General features: G+C 39.9%; 1 protein-coding gene and 1 long non-coding RNA gene across 2 annotated transcripts in view; one reads left to right on the forward strand and one right to left on the reverse strand.

Moving 5' to 3' along the window:
* LOC147354400 (uncharacterized) overlaps window positions 1-8,307 on the reverse strand; it is a 22,633-nt gene extending 14,326 nt beyond the window's left edge. Inside the window, exon 1 of the long non-coding RNA XR_015146389.1 lies at window positions 8,171-8,307. This is a non-coding gene — a long non-coding RNA (uncharacterized LOC147354400). The remainder of the gene's footprint in view (window positions 1-8,170) is intronic.
* ZNF614 (zinc finger protein 614) overlaps window positions 1-18,325 on the forward strand; it is a 20,719-nt gene extending 2,394 nt beyond the window's left edge. The window contains 5 exon segments of the mRNA XM_086353836.1: window positions 12,856-13,063; window positions 15,579-15,705; window positions 16,196-16,291; window positions 16,627-18,118; window positions 18,120-18,325. Coding sequence (XP_086209962.1) covers window positions 13,049-13,063; window positions 15,579-15,705; window positions 16,196-16,291; window positions 16,627-18,118; window positions 18,120-18,147 — 1,758 coding nt within the window. The 5' untranslated portion in view covers window positions 12,856-13,048 and the 3' untranslated portion in view covers window positions 18,148-18,325.
* The last annotated feature ends 435 nt before the right edge of the window (window positions 18,326-18,760 follow it).

The following is an 18,760-nucleotide window of genomic DNA, read 5'->3' on the forward strand; positions in this document are numbered from 1 at the left end:
TGTTGAGCTTTAAGCCAACTTTTTCACTCTCCTCTTTCACTTTCATCAAGAGGCTTTTGAGTTCCTCTTCACTTTCTGCCATAAGGGTGGTGTCATCTGCATATCTGAGGTTATTGATACTTCTCCCGGCAATCTTGATTCCAGCTTGTGCATCTTCCAGCCCAGCGTTTCTCATGATGTACTTTGCATATAAGTTATAAGCAGAGTGACAATATACAACCTTGACGTACTCCTTTTCTTATTTGGAACCAGTCCGTTGTTCCATGTCCAGTTTTTTTTTTTTTTTAATATAAATTTAAATTGAAGGTTAATTACTTTACAATATTGTATTGGTTTTGCCATACATCAACATGAATCCGCCGCGCATGTACACGTGTTCCCCATCCTGACCCCCCCTCCCACCTCCCTCCCCACACCATCCCTCTGGGTCATCCCAGTGCACCAGCCCCAAGCATCCTATATCATGCATCGAACCTGGCCATGTCCAGTTCTAACTGTTGCTTCCTGACCTGCATATAGGTTTCTCAAGAGGCAGGTCAGGTGGTCTGGTATTCCCATTTCTTTTAGAATTTTCCACAGTTTATTGTGATCCACGCAGTCAAAAGCTTTGGCATAGTCAATAAAGCAGAAATGGATATTTTTCTGGAACTCTCTTGCTGTTTCAGTGATCCCACGGATGTTGGGAATTTGATCTCTGGTTCCTCTGCCTTTTCTAAAACTAGCTTGAACATCTGGAAGTTCATGGTTCATGTATTGCTGATGCCTGGCTTGGAAAATTTTAAGCATCACTTTACTAGCGTGTGAGATGAGTGCAATTGTGTGGTAGTTTGAGCATTCTTTGGCATTGCCTTTCTTTGGGATTGGAATGAAAACTGATCTTTTCCAATCCTGTGGCCACTGCTGAGTTTTCCAAATTTTCTGACATATTGAGTGCAGCACTTTCACAGCAATATCTTTTAGGATTTGAAATAGCTCAACTGGAATTCCATCACCTCCACTAGCTTCCTAAGGCCCACTCGACTTCGCATTTCAGGATGTCTGGCTCTAGGTGAATGATCACACCATCGTGATTATCTGGGTCGTGAAGATCTTTTTTGTATAGTTCTGTGTATTTTTGCCAGCTCTTCTTAATATCTTCTGCTTCTGTTAGGTCCATACCATTTCTGTCCTTTATTGAGCCTGTCTTTGCATGAAATGTTCCCTTGATATCTCTAATTTTCTTGAATATTTTGAAATTCATCCTTATGTGTATCCACAGTTCCTTTTTGTTGGTTTGTATTCCATTGTGGAAAGGAATGATTAGTTCATTCATTAATTCACCTGTTGGTGGCTAGTTGTGTTTCCAGTTTTTAGCTATTACAGATAAAGCTTCTGTGAACACTCATGTTCAAGTCTATATAATATGTTTGTCTTTCTCCTGAGTAAATTCCCAGGGGTTGAATGGCTAAATCCTGTGGTAGGTGTATATCTAACTTTTCAAGAAACTGCTAAAGTGTTCTCTGAAATGGCTGTACTTTATATCCAGGAGAAACAGATGGGTGGCTGTTGGGTGTCTCCACATTTTGTATAGTTTTTCTTTTTAATTCTAATAGGTATGGAACAGTAACTTGTGGTTTTAAAGTTTATTTAGCTAGTGATGGCTAATAATCCTGAGCATTGTTTCATGTGCTTAGTGGCCATCCATATATCTTCCTTGGAGTATCTGTTCAAGTCTTTTGCAATTTTCTTGTGTTTTCTTATTGATTTTTGAGAATTCTCTGTATATTCTGAATACAGATTCTTCCTTTACCAGTTACTTGCTTTTCAAAGATTTTCTCCTGGTCTTTGACTTGACTTTCAATATTCTCTTTAACAATATGTTTTGAACAGCAGAAGGATTTAGTTTTTATGTAGTCCAGTGTCTAAACTTTTTTTAAGGACTTATTCTTTTGATGTTGTACCTAAGAATCTAGGTACAGCTACACCTAACTACAAATTCAGAGGATTTTCACCAGTTTTTTTCTTCTAGAAGTTTTGGAGTTTTTTGGGCATGTTCATTTAGGTTTACTGTTATTTCATTATGAAATATGAACCTATTATTCCATTAGGCTTATTATACATTTTGAGTTATGTATCTGGTGTAATGTATGTGATAACTTACGGTGAACGATGTCAGATTTGTGATCTCCAGAAAAGAAGATTTAGCTTTGGGACCAGAGACCAGGCTTGATCACTCAAGAGTTTTTGTGTAGCAGAGTTTTATTAAAGCAAGAGGACAGAGAAAGCCTCTGACATAGATATCAGAAGGGGGCGGAGAGTGCCCCCCTTGCTAGTCTTGGCAAGAGAGTTACATACTTTTTTCAATTGGTTATTATAGTAAATCAAAAGAATGTCTCAAGATTGTAAAGATCTTATCAGACCCACTCCCACAATTTCCATGTTAAGATAATGGGATTAGAACTAACAATAGAAAAGTCTTACCAGACTCTGCCATCATATACATTTTAAGATGACAGGATTAGTCAGAAGATTCTCAAGAAGGAGAAACATGTCCTCAAGCAGGATACATTGTTATGTTGACTAAGACAAAGCAATATAGAAAAAAAGCCTTTGTCCTTTTCTCCTCCTTCACAACTCCAGACCCCTGTCTCTTCCTCTGGGACCCCAGACTTCTTATCAACCTACCTAGGAATTGACTCTCATATGGATCCAAATTCCTTTCTTTTTGATATAAATGTATGTTTGTTCCAGAAAACATTTGTTGAAAAGGCTTTTCTCCACTCTATTGTCTTTGCTCCTTTTTAAAAATGTCAGTTGCCATATATATGTAGGTCTTTTCTGAACTCTATTCTGCTCCACTCATTTGTCTACATTGACATGGATATCACCCTGTCTTGATTACTGTTCAGTTCAGTTCAGTCGCTCAGTCATGTCCGACTCTTTGTGACCCCATGAATCGCAGCACGCCAGGCCTCCCTGTCCATCACCAACTCCCAGAGTTCACCCAGACTCACGTCCATCGAGTCGGTGATGCCATCCAGCCATCTCATCCTCTGTCGTCCCCTTCTCCTCCTGCCCCCAATCCCTCCCAGCATCAGAGTCTTTTCCAATGAGTCAACTCTTCACATGAGGTGGCCAAAGTACTGGAGTTTCAGCTTTAGCATCATTCCTTCCAAAGAAATCCCAGGGCTGATCTCCTTCAGAATGGACTGGTTGGATCTCCTTGCAGTCCTAGGGACTCTCAAGAGTCTTCTCCAACACCACAGTTCAAAAGCATCAATTACTTCAGCGCTCAGCCTTCTTCACAGTCCAACTTTCACATCCATACATGACCACAGGAAAAACCATAGCCTTGACTAGATGAACCTTTGTTGGCAAAATAATGTCTCTGCTTTTGAATATGCTATCTAGGTTGGTCATAACTTTCCTTCCAAGGAGTAAGCGTCTTTTAATTTCATGGCTCCGGTCACCATCTGCAGTGATTTTGGAGCCCCAAAAAATAAAGTCTGACACTGTTTCCCCATTTATTTCCCATGAAGTGATGGGACCGGATGCCATGATCTTCGTTTTCTGAATGTTGAGCTTTAAGCCAACTTTTGCACTCTCCACTTTCACTTTCATCAAGAGGCTTTTTAGTTCCTTTTCACTTTCTGCCATAAGGGTGGTGTCATCTGCATATCTGAGGTTATTGATATTTCTCCCAGCTATCTTGATTCCAGCTTGTGTTTCTTCCAGTCGAGCATTTCTCATGATGTACCGTGCATATAAGTTAAATAAGCAGGGTGACAGTATACAGCCTTGAGGTACTCCTTTTCCTGTTTGGAACCAGTCTGTTGTTCCATGTCCAGTTCTAACTGTTGCTTCCTGACTTGCATACAGATTTCTCAAGAGGAAGATCAGGTGGTCTGGTATTCCCATCTCTTTCAGAATTTTCCACAGTTTATTGTGACCCACACAGTCAAAGGCTTTGGCATAGTCAATAAAGCAGAAAGAGATGTTTTTCTGGAACTCTCTTGCTTTTTCCATGATTACTGTAGCTTGATATAAATTCTTGAAGTCAGGTAGTGTCAACCCACCAACTTTGTTCTTTTTCACAGGTTGTTTTTTTTTTTTTTTTTCTGTTCTAGACCTTTTACACTGCTATTTGTATTTAAAGATCAGGCTGTCAGTTTCTACAGAAAAACTTCTGAAATTATGACTAGATGGAATTGCATTTTTAAAAACTAAATGGCCTCATATAATGAGTTGGGAAATATTCTCTTCAATTCTATTCATGAATGATCTATTGAATGTATATAATGCATTTCATATGTAAAATCAGTTATTGGAATTATTTTCCGTTTGAGACCATGATGAATAATGTTGCTACATACATTCAGGTACAAGTTGGAAATGTTTTCATTTCTATTAGATTCCTCTGAGTGGAATGACTGGTTCCTAAGTATGTGTTTTACAGAGTTTCAAACGTGCCTATACCAGTTTACCATTATTGTATGAGTTCTAATTTCTCCTCATTCTCATCAGCATTTACAATTATTAGTCTTTCTATTATCATCTTTCTAGTTGGCATGTAGTAAATTTCACCGTCTTAGTTTCCCTAGTGACAAGTAACGTTGATCATCTTTTCATGTGTTTATAGACATTCATAGGTCTTCTTTAGTGTAATATCCAAGTCTTTTCCCTTTTTTTTTGCATCCAGGAAAATGATTTAATTTTTCCATTTGGCCAAATCTTCTTTTGTGTTCTTCATTAGTATGTATTCTAAAGTTTTGTTCCTATTTTTCCACATTTATTACTTAGTATTGGTTAGTGTTAGATATTTTTAAGTGACATATTATCTACTTTCCACTCTTAATGATTCAGATCATATACATAACAACATCTAATGATTTCTGCATATTAAGTTTTTAATTCCAATGCCTTACCAAATTATAAAATCACTGCAAATGGTGACTGCAGCCATGAAATTAAAAGATGCTTACTCCTTGGAAGAAAAGTTATGACCAACCTAGATAGCATATTCAAAAGCAGAGACATTACTTTTCCAACAAAGGTCCGTCTAGTCAAGGCTATGGTTTTTCCTGTAGTCATGTATGGATGTGAAAGTTGGACTGTGAAGAAAGCTGAGCGCTGAAGTAATTGATGCTTTTGAACTGTGATGTTGGAGAAGACTCTTGAGAGTCCCTTGGACTGCAAGGGGATCCAACCAGTCCATTCTAAAGATCAGCCCTGGGTGTTCTTAGAAGGAATGATGCTAAAGCTGAAACTCCAGTACTTTTACTTTGGCCACCTAATGGGAAGATTTGACTCATTGGAAAAGATCTGATGCTGGCAGGCATTGGGGGCAGGAGGAGAAGGGGACGACAGAGGATGAGATGGCTGGATGGCATCACCGACTCGATGGACATGAGTTTGAGTGAACTCTGGGAGTTGGTGATGGACAGGGAGGCCTGGCATGCTGCGATTCATGGGGTCACAAAGAGTCAGAAACGACTGAGTGACTGAATTGAACTGATTAGTAGTTACTCAGTTGATTTTCTTAGGTTTTCCATATATACAATTATATCATCTACCAATAGCAATATTTATTATACCCCAACTATTTCTTTTTTATCTAACATAGTCTATGGGTCCCAGAATATCAATCCCATAAATTCAGAGACTTTTGTTACTTTGTTATCTGCTTTGTTACAAAGAAGAAAATGAAATAGTGCTTGTCACAGAGTATATGCCCACTAAATATTTGAATTAAATGAACTCCAGTATAATGCTCAGTAACAGTACTGACAGTGGGCATCTGGTCTTGTTCCTGACTTCAATGGGAATGTCTGATTCAAATGTATTATTTTTTCATGTTAAGTATCTGCCTATTCCTATTCTTTTGAGCATTTTTATCTGAAATGTTTTTTTTTTTAAATTATTTATTTTAATTGGAGGCTAATTACAATGTTGTGGTGGGTTTTGCCATACATTGATAGGAATCAGCCATGGGTGTACATGTGTCCCCCATCCTGAACCCACCTCCCTCCCCATCCCATGTCTGGGTTGTCCCAGTGCACCGGCCCTGAGCGCCCTATTTCATGCATCAAACTTGAACTGGTGATCTATTTCACGTATGGTAATATACATGTTTCAATGCTATTCTCTCAAATATCCCACCCTCGCCTTCTCCCACAGAGTCCAAAAGTCTGTTCTTTATATCTGTATCTCTTTTGCTGTTTCGCATATAGGGTCATCATTACCATCTTTCTAAATTTCATATATATGTGTTAGTATACTGTATTGGTGTTTTTCTTTCTGACTGACTTTGCTCTGTATAATAGGCTCCAGTTTCATCCACCTCATTAGAACTGATTCAAATGCGTTCTTTTTAATAGCTGAGTAATATTCCATTATGTGTTTGTATGTACCACAGCTTTCTTATCCACTTGTCTGCTGATGGACATCTAGGTTGCTTCCATGTCCTGCCTATTGTAAACAGTGCTGCGATGAACATTGGGGTACACTTGTCTCTTTCAGTTCTGGTTTCCTTGGTGTGTATGCCCAGCAGTGGGATTGCTGGGTCATAAGGCAGTTCTATTTCCAGTTTTTTAAGGAATCTGCACACTGTTCTCCATAGTGGCTGTACTAGTTTGCATTCCCACCAATAGTGTAAGAGGGTTCCCTTTTCTCCACACCCTCTCCAGCATTTATTGTTTGTAGACTTTTTGATAGCAGCCATTCTGACTGGTGTGAGATGGTACTTCATTGTGGTTTTGATTTGCATTTCTCTGGTAATGAGTGATGTTGAGCATCTTTCCAAGTGTTTGTTAGCCATCTGTATGTCTTCTTTGGAGAAATGTCTGTTTAGTTCTTTGACCTGTTTTTTGATTGGGTCATTTATTTTTCTAGTATTGAGCTGCATGAGCTGTTTGTATATTTTTGGGATTCTTTGTCAGTTGCTTCATTTGCTATTTTTTCTCCCATTCTGAAGGCTGTCTTTTCACTTTGCTTATAGTTTCCTTAGTTGTGTAGTTTCCTTCTTTCAAGGAAACTATCCAAGTCTTTCCCCTTTTCTAAAAATGGGTTGTTTGGTTAACAAACTGAGTTTTTTGAGTTGTTTGGCTATTGTGCATAGAAGTCCTTTATCAGATAAATGGTTTGCAAATTTTCTTTCTCAACTTGTAGCCTACCTTTTCCTTTAGCTTTATAGTGTCTTTTGATGTGCAAAAGGTAATACAAGTCCAGTTTATCAGTTGTCTTCTTTTATGGTTTGCTGATACGGTGTTGTGTAAGACTTCTCTGCCTAACCCAAGGTCACGAGAAATTCCTCATGTATTTTCTGAAAACTGTGTGTATATAGATATAAATAGATAAGGATATGACTTTATATTTTAAGAGCAGTTTTAGATTCACAGTAACATTGAGTGGGAAGTGCAGTAGGGATACTGAGAGAGTCAATTCCTAGGCAGGTTGATAAGAAGTCCAGGGTTCCCCCACACACACACCCACTGACCCTGAGGAGGAGAAAGGGGTCTGGAGCTCTCAAGGAGTAAAGGACAAATGTTATTTTCTACATTGCTTTGTCTTAGTCAATATAACAATGTATCTTGAGGGTATGTTTCTCCTTAAAAGAACCTTCTGACTAATCTTGTTATCTTAAGATGTATGTTGTGGGAGTAGGTCTGGTGAGATCTTTCTATTGTTCTAATCTTGTTAATGTAAGATGTATGTTGTGGGAGTGGGTCTGGTGAAAGTATATAAGGCCTTAATAAGACTAGCTAGGGGGCACTCTGCATCCCCCTTCGGGTGTCTATGTCTCTCCCTTTTCAGACTTGAATAAAACTGCTACACAAAAGCTCTTGAGTGATCAAGCCTGGTCCCTGATCCTGAAGCTAAATCTTCAGAGATCATGAATCTGACATCGTTCACCATAAGCTATGAATACCATACCTCTGTGCCCCAACATATGCAACCTTCCCCATTGTCAGCATCCTGCCTCAGAGTTGCCGGGGTCCAGCCCCGGCTGATCCAGGGTATTCGAAGGAGAGACGGCATAGGCGACCTATTTACTTAAATATTTATCAAAGATATAAAGAGTAATAGAATGAGGATAGCTCAGTGAGGAAATTCAGTGGAGAAAAGAGGCTGAGTAGCTTGGTTTACGCGGGAGACCAATAAAACTTCAAGACAAGAAATTTGCACCACTTACGTAGGCCGCAGGCATCCTTCCGTTCTCCCGAAGGAGAGGAGACAGTGAGGCCTCCCGGGTCGGATCTTAGAAGCCCAGGCATAATTAGCAAGCATGGCGGGTTCCGTGCTCCAGATGGAGACTCAGCCAGAATGTGGGAGAGAGAGCGACACGGGGAGACCAAGTTTCCGTGAACAAGGCCCGCACTTTATTTTCCAAAGTAGTTTTTATACCTTAAGTTGTGCATAGAGGATAATGGGGGAAGGGGTGGAGTCATGCAGGGACAGCAGTTCCTGGTCCTAATCGTAGCCAGGCTTTCAAACTTATCATATGCAAAAGTTCAGGTGAATTACATCATCTTCTGGCCAGAGGCCTGTTAACATTTTAAGAAACTTCTCTTTCTCCGAAGGTGATTATTCCAAAGTCAGGCACCAGCCTCCGAAAAAGCATTGGACAAAGCTGCATTCCTATAGGGCAAAGGTGAGGTGGGCTCAATCAAGAAAAGAATTAACTCAAGGGTCCAAGGTTACAAACATTGAGGCCACTATTTACATTTCTATACACCCATTATATCAATCAATACACTGCCAAGGACACAGTGGAATTTCTAATCAATCTTTTAACTACTCAAAGGAATCTGTGTTTAGACAGTTTAGAACATCTCCTGCCTCTCACAGTTGGGAGGCTCTGAACAATCACATGTGGCTGGAAAAACCTATTCAGGCAGGCTAGAGGATTTCCAAAGGAGTTAGTAGGTTAAACACTGTCACACCCAGGAATTATTAACTGGAGCTGTAAGCTAACTCTTTTTTCAGAGAGAGGTAGTGGGGGACAGCCCCCCGTAAAGTCAGAGGTGTAGGTGAAAGCACAAAGCAGAAAGTAGGCAGACTCTGGTTTTGGGGGTAGATGCTCGAGAATTTCCAGGGGGACTCCTGAGGCTCGATCCCACCTTTGCGTATGCCGAGCCGCCTTCCTCATGACCTTTGTCATGGGTGGAGCGCCTCACGCTGGCTCCCGGCAGTGACAGAATTCCAGTTGAGCTATTCCAGATCCTGAAAGATGATGCTGTGGAAAGTGCTGCACTCAATATGCAATATGCACTCAATATGCAATATGCCGGCTCCCGGCACAGAGTGGTGAATTTGTTACAGTCAGTTTATGTACTGACTCATTATCACTCAAAATAAATAACTCGCATTAGGGTTCATTCTTGGTGTTATATGTGTTTGTGTCTTGGCAAATGTAAAACGACATGTGTCCACCCTTTAGTGTTATACAGAATAGTTGTACTGCTCTAAAAAAGCCCTCTGGATTCTGCTTGTTCATCCTACCTTCCCTCCAACTCTTGGCAACTACTGATCTTTTTACTGTCTCCTTAGCTTTGCCTTTTCCAGAATGTCATTTACAGTAGTTGGAATTGTATAGTGAATAGCCTTTTTACATTGGCTTCTTTCACTTAATAATAGGTATTTTAGGCTCCTTGTTTTTTCATGGTTTGATAGCTGATTTCTTCTTAGTGCTGAATAATGTTCACTCATTGGATGGATAAGTTTGCGATATATACCTAAGATCAGGTTTCTGTCCAGACATACATTTTCAGAGTATATATACAGTTTTGTAGGAAACTGCCAAACTGTCTACCAGAGTGGCTGTAACATTTTGCCTTCCCATAAGCAATAAATCTGTTGCTTCATGTACTCTTCAGCATTTGGTGTAGTCATTATTTTGAATTTTGGTTGTTCCAATAGGTAGGTAATGGTATCTCATTGTTCTTTAATTTGTTATTTCCTAATTACATATGATGTAGTTTCCCAATTACACATTTTCATTTGCTTATTTGCTATCTGTGTATCTTCTTTGGTAAGGTGTCAGTTCAGGTCTTTTGCCTGTATTTGTGTTTCCTTATTGTTGAGTTTTTAAGAGTTCTTTGTATATTTTGGATAGCAGTCCTTTATCAGATATATCTCTTGCAAATGTTTTCTCCAAGCCTGTGGCTTATTTCTCAATTTCTGGAAGTAGTTTGTATTTTTAGCGATTACATTTAAACTTATTATCTATTATTATTTAACTGGAGTTGGATATTCAGTTGTTTCAGTATATTTGTTGGAAAGACCATCTTTTCCCTCATTGCTCTAATCTTGCACCTTCGTTGAAGATCATCTGACTGTGTTGTTGTTATCATTCAGAGGCTAAGAAGTGTCCAACTCTTTGCAACCCCATGGGCTATAGCCCACCAGATTCCTCTGTCCTCCAGTATCTCCTGGAGTTTGCTCACATTCATGTCCATTGAGTTGGTGATGCTGTCTAAACATCTTATCCTCTGTCACCCCCTACTCCTTTTGCCTTCAATCTTTCCTGGCATCAGGGTCTTTTCCAATGAGTCAGCTCTTCACATCAGGTGGCCAAAGTATTGGAGCTTCAGCAACAGTCCTTCCAATAAATATTCAGGGTCGATTTCCTTTAGGATTGACTGGTTTGATCTCCTTGCTGTCCAAGGGACTCTCAAAACAGTCTTTTCCAGCATCACAATTCATAAGTATCAGTTCTTTGGCACTCAGCATTCTTTAATTTATATAGGCTAACTCTCACATCATTTCCTGGCTGCAGTCAGCACCTGCAGTGATTTTGGAGCCCAGGAAAAGAAAATCTGTCACCACTTCCACTTTTCCCCCTTCTATTTGTAGTAAAGCGATGGGAGTGGGTGCCATGATCTTAGTTTTTTTAATTTTGAGTTTCAAGCCAGCTTTTTCACTCTTCTCTTTCACCCTCATCAAGAGGCTTTTTAGTTCCTCTTCCCTTTCTGCCATTAGAGTGATATCTGCATATCTGAGGTTGTTGATATATCTCTTAGTAATCTTGATTCCAGCTTGTGGTTCATCCAGCCTGGCATTCATTCAGTTCAGTTCAGTTCAGTCGCTCAGTCGTGTCTGACTCTTTGCAACCCCATGAACTGTGGCACGCCAGGCCTCCCTGTCCATCACCAACTCCCGGAGTCTACCCAAACCCACGCCCATCGAGTCGGTGATGCCATCCAACCATCTCATCCTCTGTTGCCCCCTTCTCCTCCTGCCCTCGATCTTTCCCAGCATCAGGGTCTTTTCCAATGAGTCAGCTCTTTGCATCAGGTGGCCAAAGTATTGGAGTTCCAGCTTCAGCATCCGTCCTTCCAATGAACATCCAGGGCTGATCTCCTTTAGGATGGACTGTTGGACCTCCTTGCAGTCCAAGGGACTCTCAAGAGTCTTCTCCAACACCACAGTTCAAAAGCATCAGTTCTGCTCTCAGCTTTCCTTATAGTCCAACTCACATCCATACATGACCACTGGTAAAACCATAGCCTTGATTAGACGGACCTTTGTTGGCAAAGTAATGTCTCTGCTTTTTAATATGCTGTCTAGGTTGGTCATAATTTTCCTTCCAAGGAGTAAGCGTCTTTTAATTTCATGGCTGCAGTCACCATCTGCAGTGATTTTGGAGCCCAGAAAAATAAAGTCTGACACTGTTTCCACTGTTGCCCCATCTATTTGCCATGAAGTGATGGCACTGGATGCCATGATCTTAGTTTTCTGAATGTTGAGCTTTAAGGCAACTTTTCACTCTCATCTTTCACTTTCATCAAGAGGCTCTGGTTCTTCTTCACTTTCTACCATAAGGTTGGTGTCATCTGCATATCTGAGGTTACTGATATTTCTCCTGGCAATCTTGATTCTAGCTTGTGCTTCCTCCAGCCCAGCATTTCTCATGATGTACGCTGCAAAGAAGTTAAATAGCAGGGTGACAATATACAGCCTTGATGTACTCCTTTCCGGATTTGGAACCAGTCTGTTGTTCCATGTCCAGTTCTAACTGTTGCTTCCTGACCTGCGTGCAGGTTTCTTAAGAGGCAGGTCAGGTGGTCTGGTATTCCCATCTCTTTCAGAATTTTCCAGTTTATTGTGATCCACATTGTCAAAAGCTTTGGCATAGTCAATAAAGCAGAAATAGATGTTTTTCTGGAATTATTACCATGGCTTTAAAGTAAACATTGAACTAGATTAGTATAAGCATTCACCATAATTAGCATAGTATATTCTAATTCACACCATAAGCATTCACCACATGATTAGCATAGACTGTATGGCCCTAGCCTCTCAGGTAAACAAAGCCATTCTTAATCAGGCCTGACATTCTGAAGGCTTAGAGGTTTCCTCCCAGGAACTAAGGGCAAAGCTCAACCTCTGTTGGGCAAGGTTAATCCTTTTAATACACAAAGAGAAGTAAGACAACCTTAAAGATCAACTTCATGGTATCCTCTTGAAACTGAGGTGTGTGTACCCACTGAGCATATAAAACTTTTTGAAGTGGTGCAAGGGTACACGTGCATTTCACAGATGGAGTATCCAGATTCTTGGAACCTTCCGTGTGTTCTCTTCCATAAACTTGATCTGCCCTGAGCTTTCATCAGGCTCTGAGGCATCATGCTCTGCCTATGCTTTCCCTCTTCCCCTTTAATATTCATGCCACTTCCTCTTTCCATAAGAAAGCCACACCTTTCACCCATTCCTAACCTTGTCTTATTGTATCAGAGTATGAAAGCCTCTAGGTAGCAAATAAAGGAACAGCTGGAAATACTGAGGTCCCTTTAAGGATAAGTGCATATCCACAGTGACAGTGTTTGGGCCAAGAGGAAATGTACACTCAAAGTCAGTTTGCTTTTCGGCCCACAGGTCCAGGCTCTCCAGGAGAAAGAGTGATCAAGTCAAGGAATTAGGGAAGAAAGAGGAGGTTCTTGGAGTTGGATATCATCGTTCCAGGGGACATCTTTAAGTGAATGCCAAGATTTCTGTCTTTAAGAATGACACAGTAAATGCAGAAGAGACAGAAGTCAGAATCCATGTTACTATTTCCTGAGCACAGAAGATGATCAAGGCCCAGGTGATTTTTTGTTATATCTTTCCTTTATTGTCTAATAGATTTGTGGTAAGCTGAAAAAAATAATAGCTCAACTAAACAAAGTATTAATTGGGGATGATTGGGTTCTGGGGAGAAATTAATTTGGACTCTGAATTTAGAATCAGGACAAAGTGAATCAGGAATGTATTGTTCATAGGGATCACATCAAATGACTAGTATTAGAAGAGAATGTGTGACTGTGGTGGAGCCTGTGGATTGCATCAGCTGTCACTTTTTATTATCTTAGCAGACATCACAACCAGAAAAACATGAAAAGCTCCATGATATGTGTTGACTATGAGGAGAGAGCAGATCATTTCTCTGGGGGATTCAATGGTTTATGTCACTTAAGTATATGGAGTGATACTCCTAACAACATTGCTGACTCTGAGGGGCTCCTCCCTGGCCTGGTACCAATCATGCATGTAAAAGAAAGATGAATGCAATTTACTGAAGAGCATTACCTATATAGGTATATAAAATTCCGTGAGTTTCATAATCATACTCAAGAAAGCAAGTTGTAAGATAAGTAATGAACAACATGATGGCTATAGCTAACACTGCTGTATGATATATAGGAAAGTGGTTAAGAGCAAATCCTGAGTTCTCATCACAGGGAGAAAAGCTTTTTCCTTTTCTTTTTGTTGTATCTACGCGAGAAGATAGATGTTGACTGAACCTGTTGTGATAGTGATTTCACAATATATGTAAATCATATCATCATGCTTTACATCTTAAATTTATATGGTGATATATGTCAGTTATTTCTCAATAAAACAGTCATTGGAGTTTGATAGAAGTGAAATATTTAACCTTTGAAATGAGAAAATAACATAATCCAACCTATGTTTTGGTGAACAGTGGTGGAGATTCTGAGTTTGAGAAATAGATTCAGCGTGAAATATGCAAGCTTCACTGATAATAGCTCAGTACTCCTTGACCATGATCCAAGACTCAGCTGGGGATGGATACACTTTGAGTTCACTTACATAGTTACTGGCAGAATTCATTTCCAGAAATCAAATGAGAGCCTTAGATTCTATCTGTCTGCTCATGTAAGACCACTATGAGTTCCTTTTCACATGGGCCTCCCAACGTGCCATCTTGTTTCATCAAAGTCATCAACAGACAGATTCTGATAGCAAGATGGAAATCATATATATAGCCTAATTTAAAAATGCATGTCTTGATTTTCCTGGTGGTTCAGAGGTTAAGACTCCACACTTCCATTGTAGGGGGGCATGGGTTCAAGCCCTGGTCAGGGAACTAAATCCCACATACGCAGACCAAAAAAATATATATATTAAAATTGGTATCACAGCATTTTTGCTGCATTTTGTTTTTTAGAAGCATTTCAGCCCATGCTCAAGGGAAGGGTACCTCGTAGGGGTGTGAATACCTAGTGTGTAGTAAGGAATTTGACTAACTTTTGTCCCTAATTTCTGGGAGGTAATCTCTAAAGCCTTGGAATTACCCGTGTGTTAGGAGTGTCTTGTTTTTCATCCCAGACCACTGCAACCACACTTTATAGTTTATGTATGAGGTGACTCATGTGGGCCCTAGAGGATTTGTGCTAATAAGACAATTCAAGGCGAGGGCTGTCCAGCCCCAAAGACCAGCTGTGTGAATAGAGGGTTGTGGGGTTCAGCCATGTGGTCAGTGATTCAGTAAATCATACATATATAAGGGAGCCTCAATAAAAATTCTGGACACTGGACTTTAGGTGAGCTTTCTTGGTTAGCAGTACTCCTGAGTACTGTCATACAGTGTGGCTGGAAGGAGAGAATGCTGCCCAGGACTCTCTGGAGTCCTGTGTTTCGGTACCAAGTGACTTCATGTCTGACTTTTTGGCACAAAAATCAGAACTTTGAAGATAATATTCTATGTTTTTTGAGTTCTGTTGTAGGTCATCTATCTTTTGTGTCTGGTTGCTTTTATAGTTCCCTTTTGTATTTGTGTATTATAGTTTTAGTCTGATGTCCCTACCTAGAGATTTCCTGCTTGGAATTTGTTGGGATTCCTGAGCCTGGGGTTTGGAGAGTTTAATCAGTTTTGAAAATTTTCACCTTTAGATGTTGAGATACTGATTCATTACTATATTTTTTCTTTGTTTTTGTTTTCAAATCTTCCTAATCAACTTATTTTTTTTCTTTGCTGCAGATGTATCTTGTATAGTTTCTGCTATTTTTTACATGTATTAAAAACATTATCTTGTAAATTTCAGATGTGGAGTCTGTTCAGAGTTGATTCTTATATTGGCTGTGAAGTTTCATGGTAATGTAGGACTGTTTTATTTGTCCTGATGTCATTTGGATATTATGCAAATAGGTAGGTGCTAAAATGTATACATAGAAAGATAGGATTTTGTTTTTAACTGAAATGTATTTGAGAAAAGTATATTGATGCAGGAGGTATGGTGAAAATCAGAATAACTTCTCTCATGTTTCTTCCATATTGATGAAAGGAATTCACATCATACAGGACTTTATTATTACAGGAATTGCTGACACTGGAAGATGTGGCTGTGGAGTTCAACTGGGAGGAGTGGCAGCTCCTGGATTCTGCTCAGAGAGACCTATACTGGGATGTGATGTTGGAGAACTATAACAATTTGGTGTCACTGGGTAAGGATGACTCCCAGTGTCATTTATGAGTGTCGAGTCACTGGACTTTTCTCCATCACCTGATGAAAGCTTTGCAGTCCCTGTGGTCTTCCAAAGAGTTAGATGTTTTTGTTCCCTGTCTGGCTCCAAAGAGGTGTAATCTCCTGTACCCTGAAAGAGAACATTTGCTTTGCATACAAGAAATTTTGTTTCTAAAATGCAGTATTCGGCACAGGTGGAGGTAAGGGGAGAGGGAGGCTTAAGAGAAAGGGGGTATATATGTATCCACATAGGTGATTTCACGTTGTACTGCAGAAACTAACACAACATTGTAAAGCAATTATACTCCAATTAAAAAAGTAGAATCCAATAAAATGTGATATGCTTAATAGGAATCCAGTAAAGTTAAAAATCCAGTAAATGTTAAATAAATAAAATGCAGTATTTTCCCATCTTGACATACCATAACCCAGTTCTTGCATCTAAGTCTTTTATCATTTCTCATGATCAGGATATCAAGGTACCAAACCAGATATGCTTTCCAAGTTGGAACATGGAAGAGAACCATGCATAATAGAAAATGAAATGCGGAATAGAATTTGTCCAGGTGAGTGAGTTAGAATCAGCAATGGGAGTGACCAAGGAAGTCATATTCCAGTTTTTTCTAGAGAAGGAGTCACAGCTGTGAGGGTGACTGATGCTCAACAGCTGTTCGCCATATTCATCTATCCAGATGAGAACTCTTTCTGGGTATTTAGCTTTAAATATATTCCTTGTCTCTTTTTGGATCTGATATTCATTCACTTCCTCATACATCTTTATACTTTTATACTGGGATTACATGGTAGATAATAAAGAGCACCCCCACACACCATGTCATTTTTTAAGCCTTTCATCCCATACCAGTCTCATGAAATAATTTATCATTTCCTTTTTTCTTAGGAATCCGGAAAGGTGACAGTTATTTGCCAGAGCACTCTCGAAACCAAAGATTTCTGAAGAGCATGCAACAGTGCAGTGAACAGAATGCATTTAGAAAGAGTGTTCATCTGAGCAAAACACATTTCACCCTAATTCAAGATCGTATATTTAACTTACATAGAAAAGCTTTGGAATCAAGCTTAAGTTTAATTAACCAGAAGAGCAGCTATGGAATAAAGAACCCTGTGGAGTTTAATGGAGATGAGAAATCCTTTCTACATAGTGATTGTGGACAGTTGTATTCTGGAATTATATTTCCTGAAAGTACAGAACACATTAGCGCTCAATTCCAATTCCTTAAGCATCAGAGGACTCACAAAATAGAGAAATCTCTAGCCTGTGTTGAAAGTGAGAAGCCATGCAGCAGGAAATCTCAGCTTATTTCTCATGAGAGTGTTCATACTGGAGAGAAACCCAGTGGGGGTAATCCATGTGAGAAATCCTTCTCCAGAAATGTCACATTAACTAAACATCAGAAAACTCAAACACGAGACACACCCCACTTAACCAGTGAGCCCAGCAAAGGCTGTACTGTGAAGAGCAGCTCCCCTGTACATCACCAAACCTGCACAGGAGAGAAAGCCTATGTATGCAGTGAGTGTGGAAAAGGCTTCACCATGAAGCGCTATCTGATTGCACATCAGCAAACTCATAGTGGAGAGAAACCTTACGTATGTGGTGAATGTGGAAAAGGCTTCTCCGGGAAGAGTAATCTCACTGTGCATCAGCGCACCCACACGGGGGAGAAACCCTATGTATGCAGTGAGTGTGGGAAAGGCTTCACCATGAAGCGCTATCTTGCTGTACACCAGCGAACTCATACTGGAGAGAGGCCATATTTGTGCAGTGAATGTGGGAAAGATTTCGCTGTGAAGAGTAATCTCACGGTACACCTGCGATCTCACACAGGGGAGAAATCTTACATATGTGGTGAATGTGGGAAAGGCTTCACTGTGAAGAGTAATCTCATGGTACACCAGCGAACTCACACGGGAGAGAAATCTTACCGGTGTAACGAATGCGGGAAAGGCTTCACCACAAAGCTCACTCTCATTATACACCAACGAACTCACACAGGAGAGAAACCCTATGAGTGCAATGAGTGTGGTAAAGCCTTCAGTCAGAAGATATGCCTCATACAACATGAGAGGTGTCACACGGGAAAGACTCCCTTTGTATGTACTGAGTGTGGAAAATCCTATTCCCACAAGTATGGTCTCATTACCCATCAGAGAATTCACATAGGAGAGAAACCCTATGAGTGTGATGAATGTGGAAAAGCCTTCACCACAAAGTCAGTACTCAATGTCCATCAAAGGACTCACACAGGAGAGAGACCATATGGGTGCAGTGATTGTGAGAAAGCCTTCTCCCACTTGTCAAATCTTGTGAAACATAAGAAAATGCACATCAGAGAAATGGGTAGATCCAGTCAAGTTGGAAATGCTTTTAACAGAGTCCCAGATCATTTTTTATGAGTGAACCAAAGCCCCATTAATGCAATGATTGGGGAAATGCCTTCTGTGACAGCTAAGACTTTAAGCATCAGTGCTTCCAGCAGAGCAGAATGTAGTCATGGGATGACCTGTTGTTATCAGATGGGGGACCATGAGGAGATGAAAGGGTTTGCCCCAGAGATAAATCCAGTGAATATCGTGAATGCAATAGTGCCTTAATGATCCTACCTCACATTTTCTGTTAGTGAAAACATGTTGGAAAAGCCCTTGATACGTTCAGGGTGGAGATGCCTTGGGAAAAACTTTCTGGCTTCATTACATGTCTGAAAAGTATATATTCCATATACACTTGGACAAATTTTGTGAATGCAGAGACTAGAAAAGTCATCAGTGGGAAGATAGACTTTATTATCAGGGATTGTTGTTGATCATCAGTGAACTCATTGTAGAAGTATGATTTAGAAAAGAAAAAAGAAATACGATGACCATGGGAATGTCTTTACCCAGAAAGAAGACCTCAGTGAGTGTCAGAGGTCACACTGGAGAAATATTTTTAAGAGGACAGTATATATGGCAAGATTTCAGTGAAGCATTCTGCTTCATCATTTGTCAGGGAATCACATAGAAATTAAAACTTT

Source organism: Bos grunniens, chromosome 18 (genome assembly GCF_055505025.1).
Source record: "Bos grunniens cultivar Pamir isolate PY7600 chromosome 18, Bosgru_T2T1.0, whole genome shotgun sequence".
In the NCBI taxonomy this organism is placed as follows: Eukaryota; Metazoa; Chordata; class Mammalia; order Artiodactyla; family Bovidae; genus Bos; species Bos grunniens.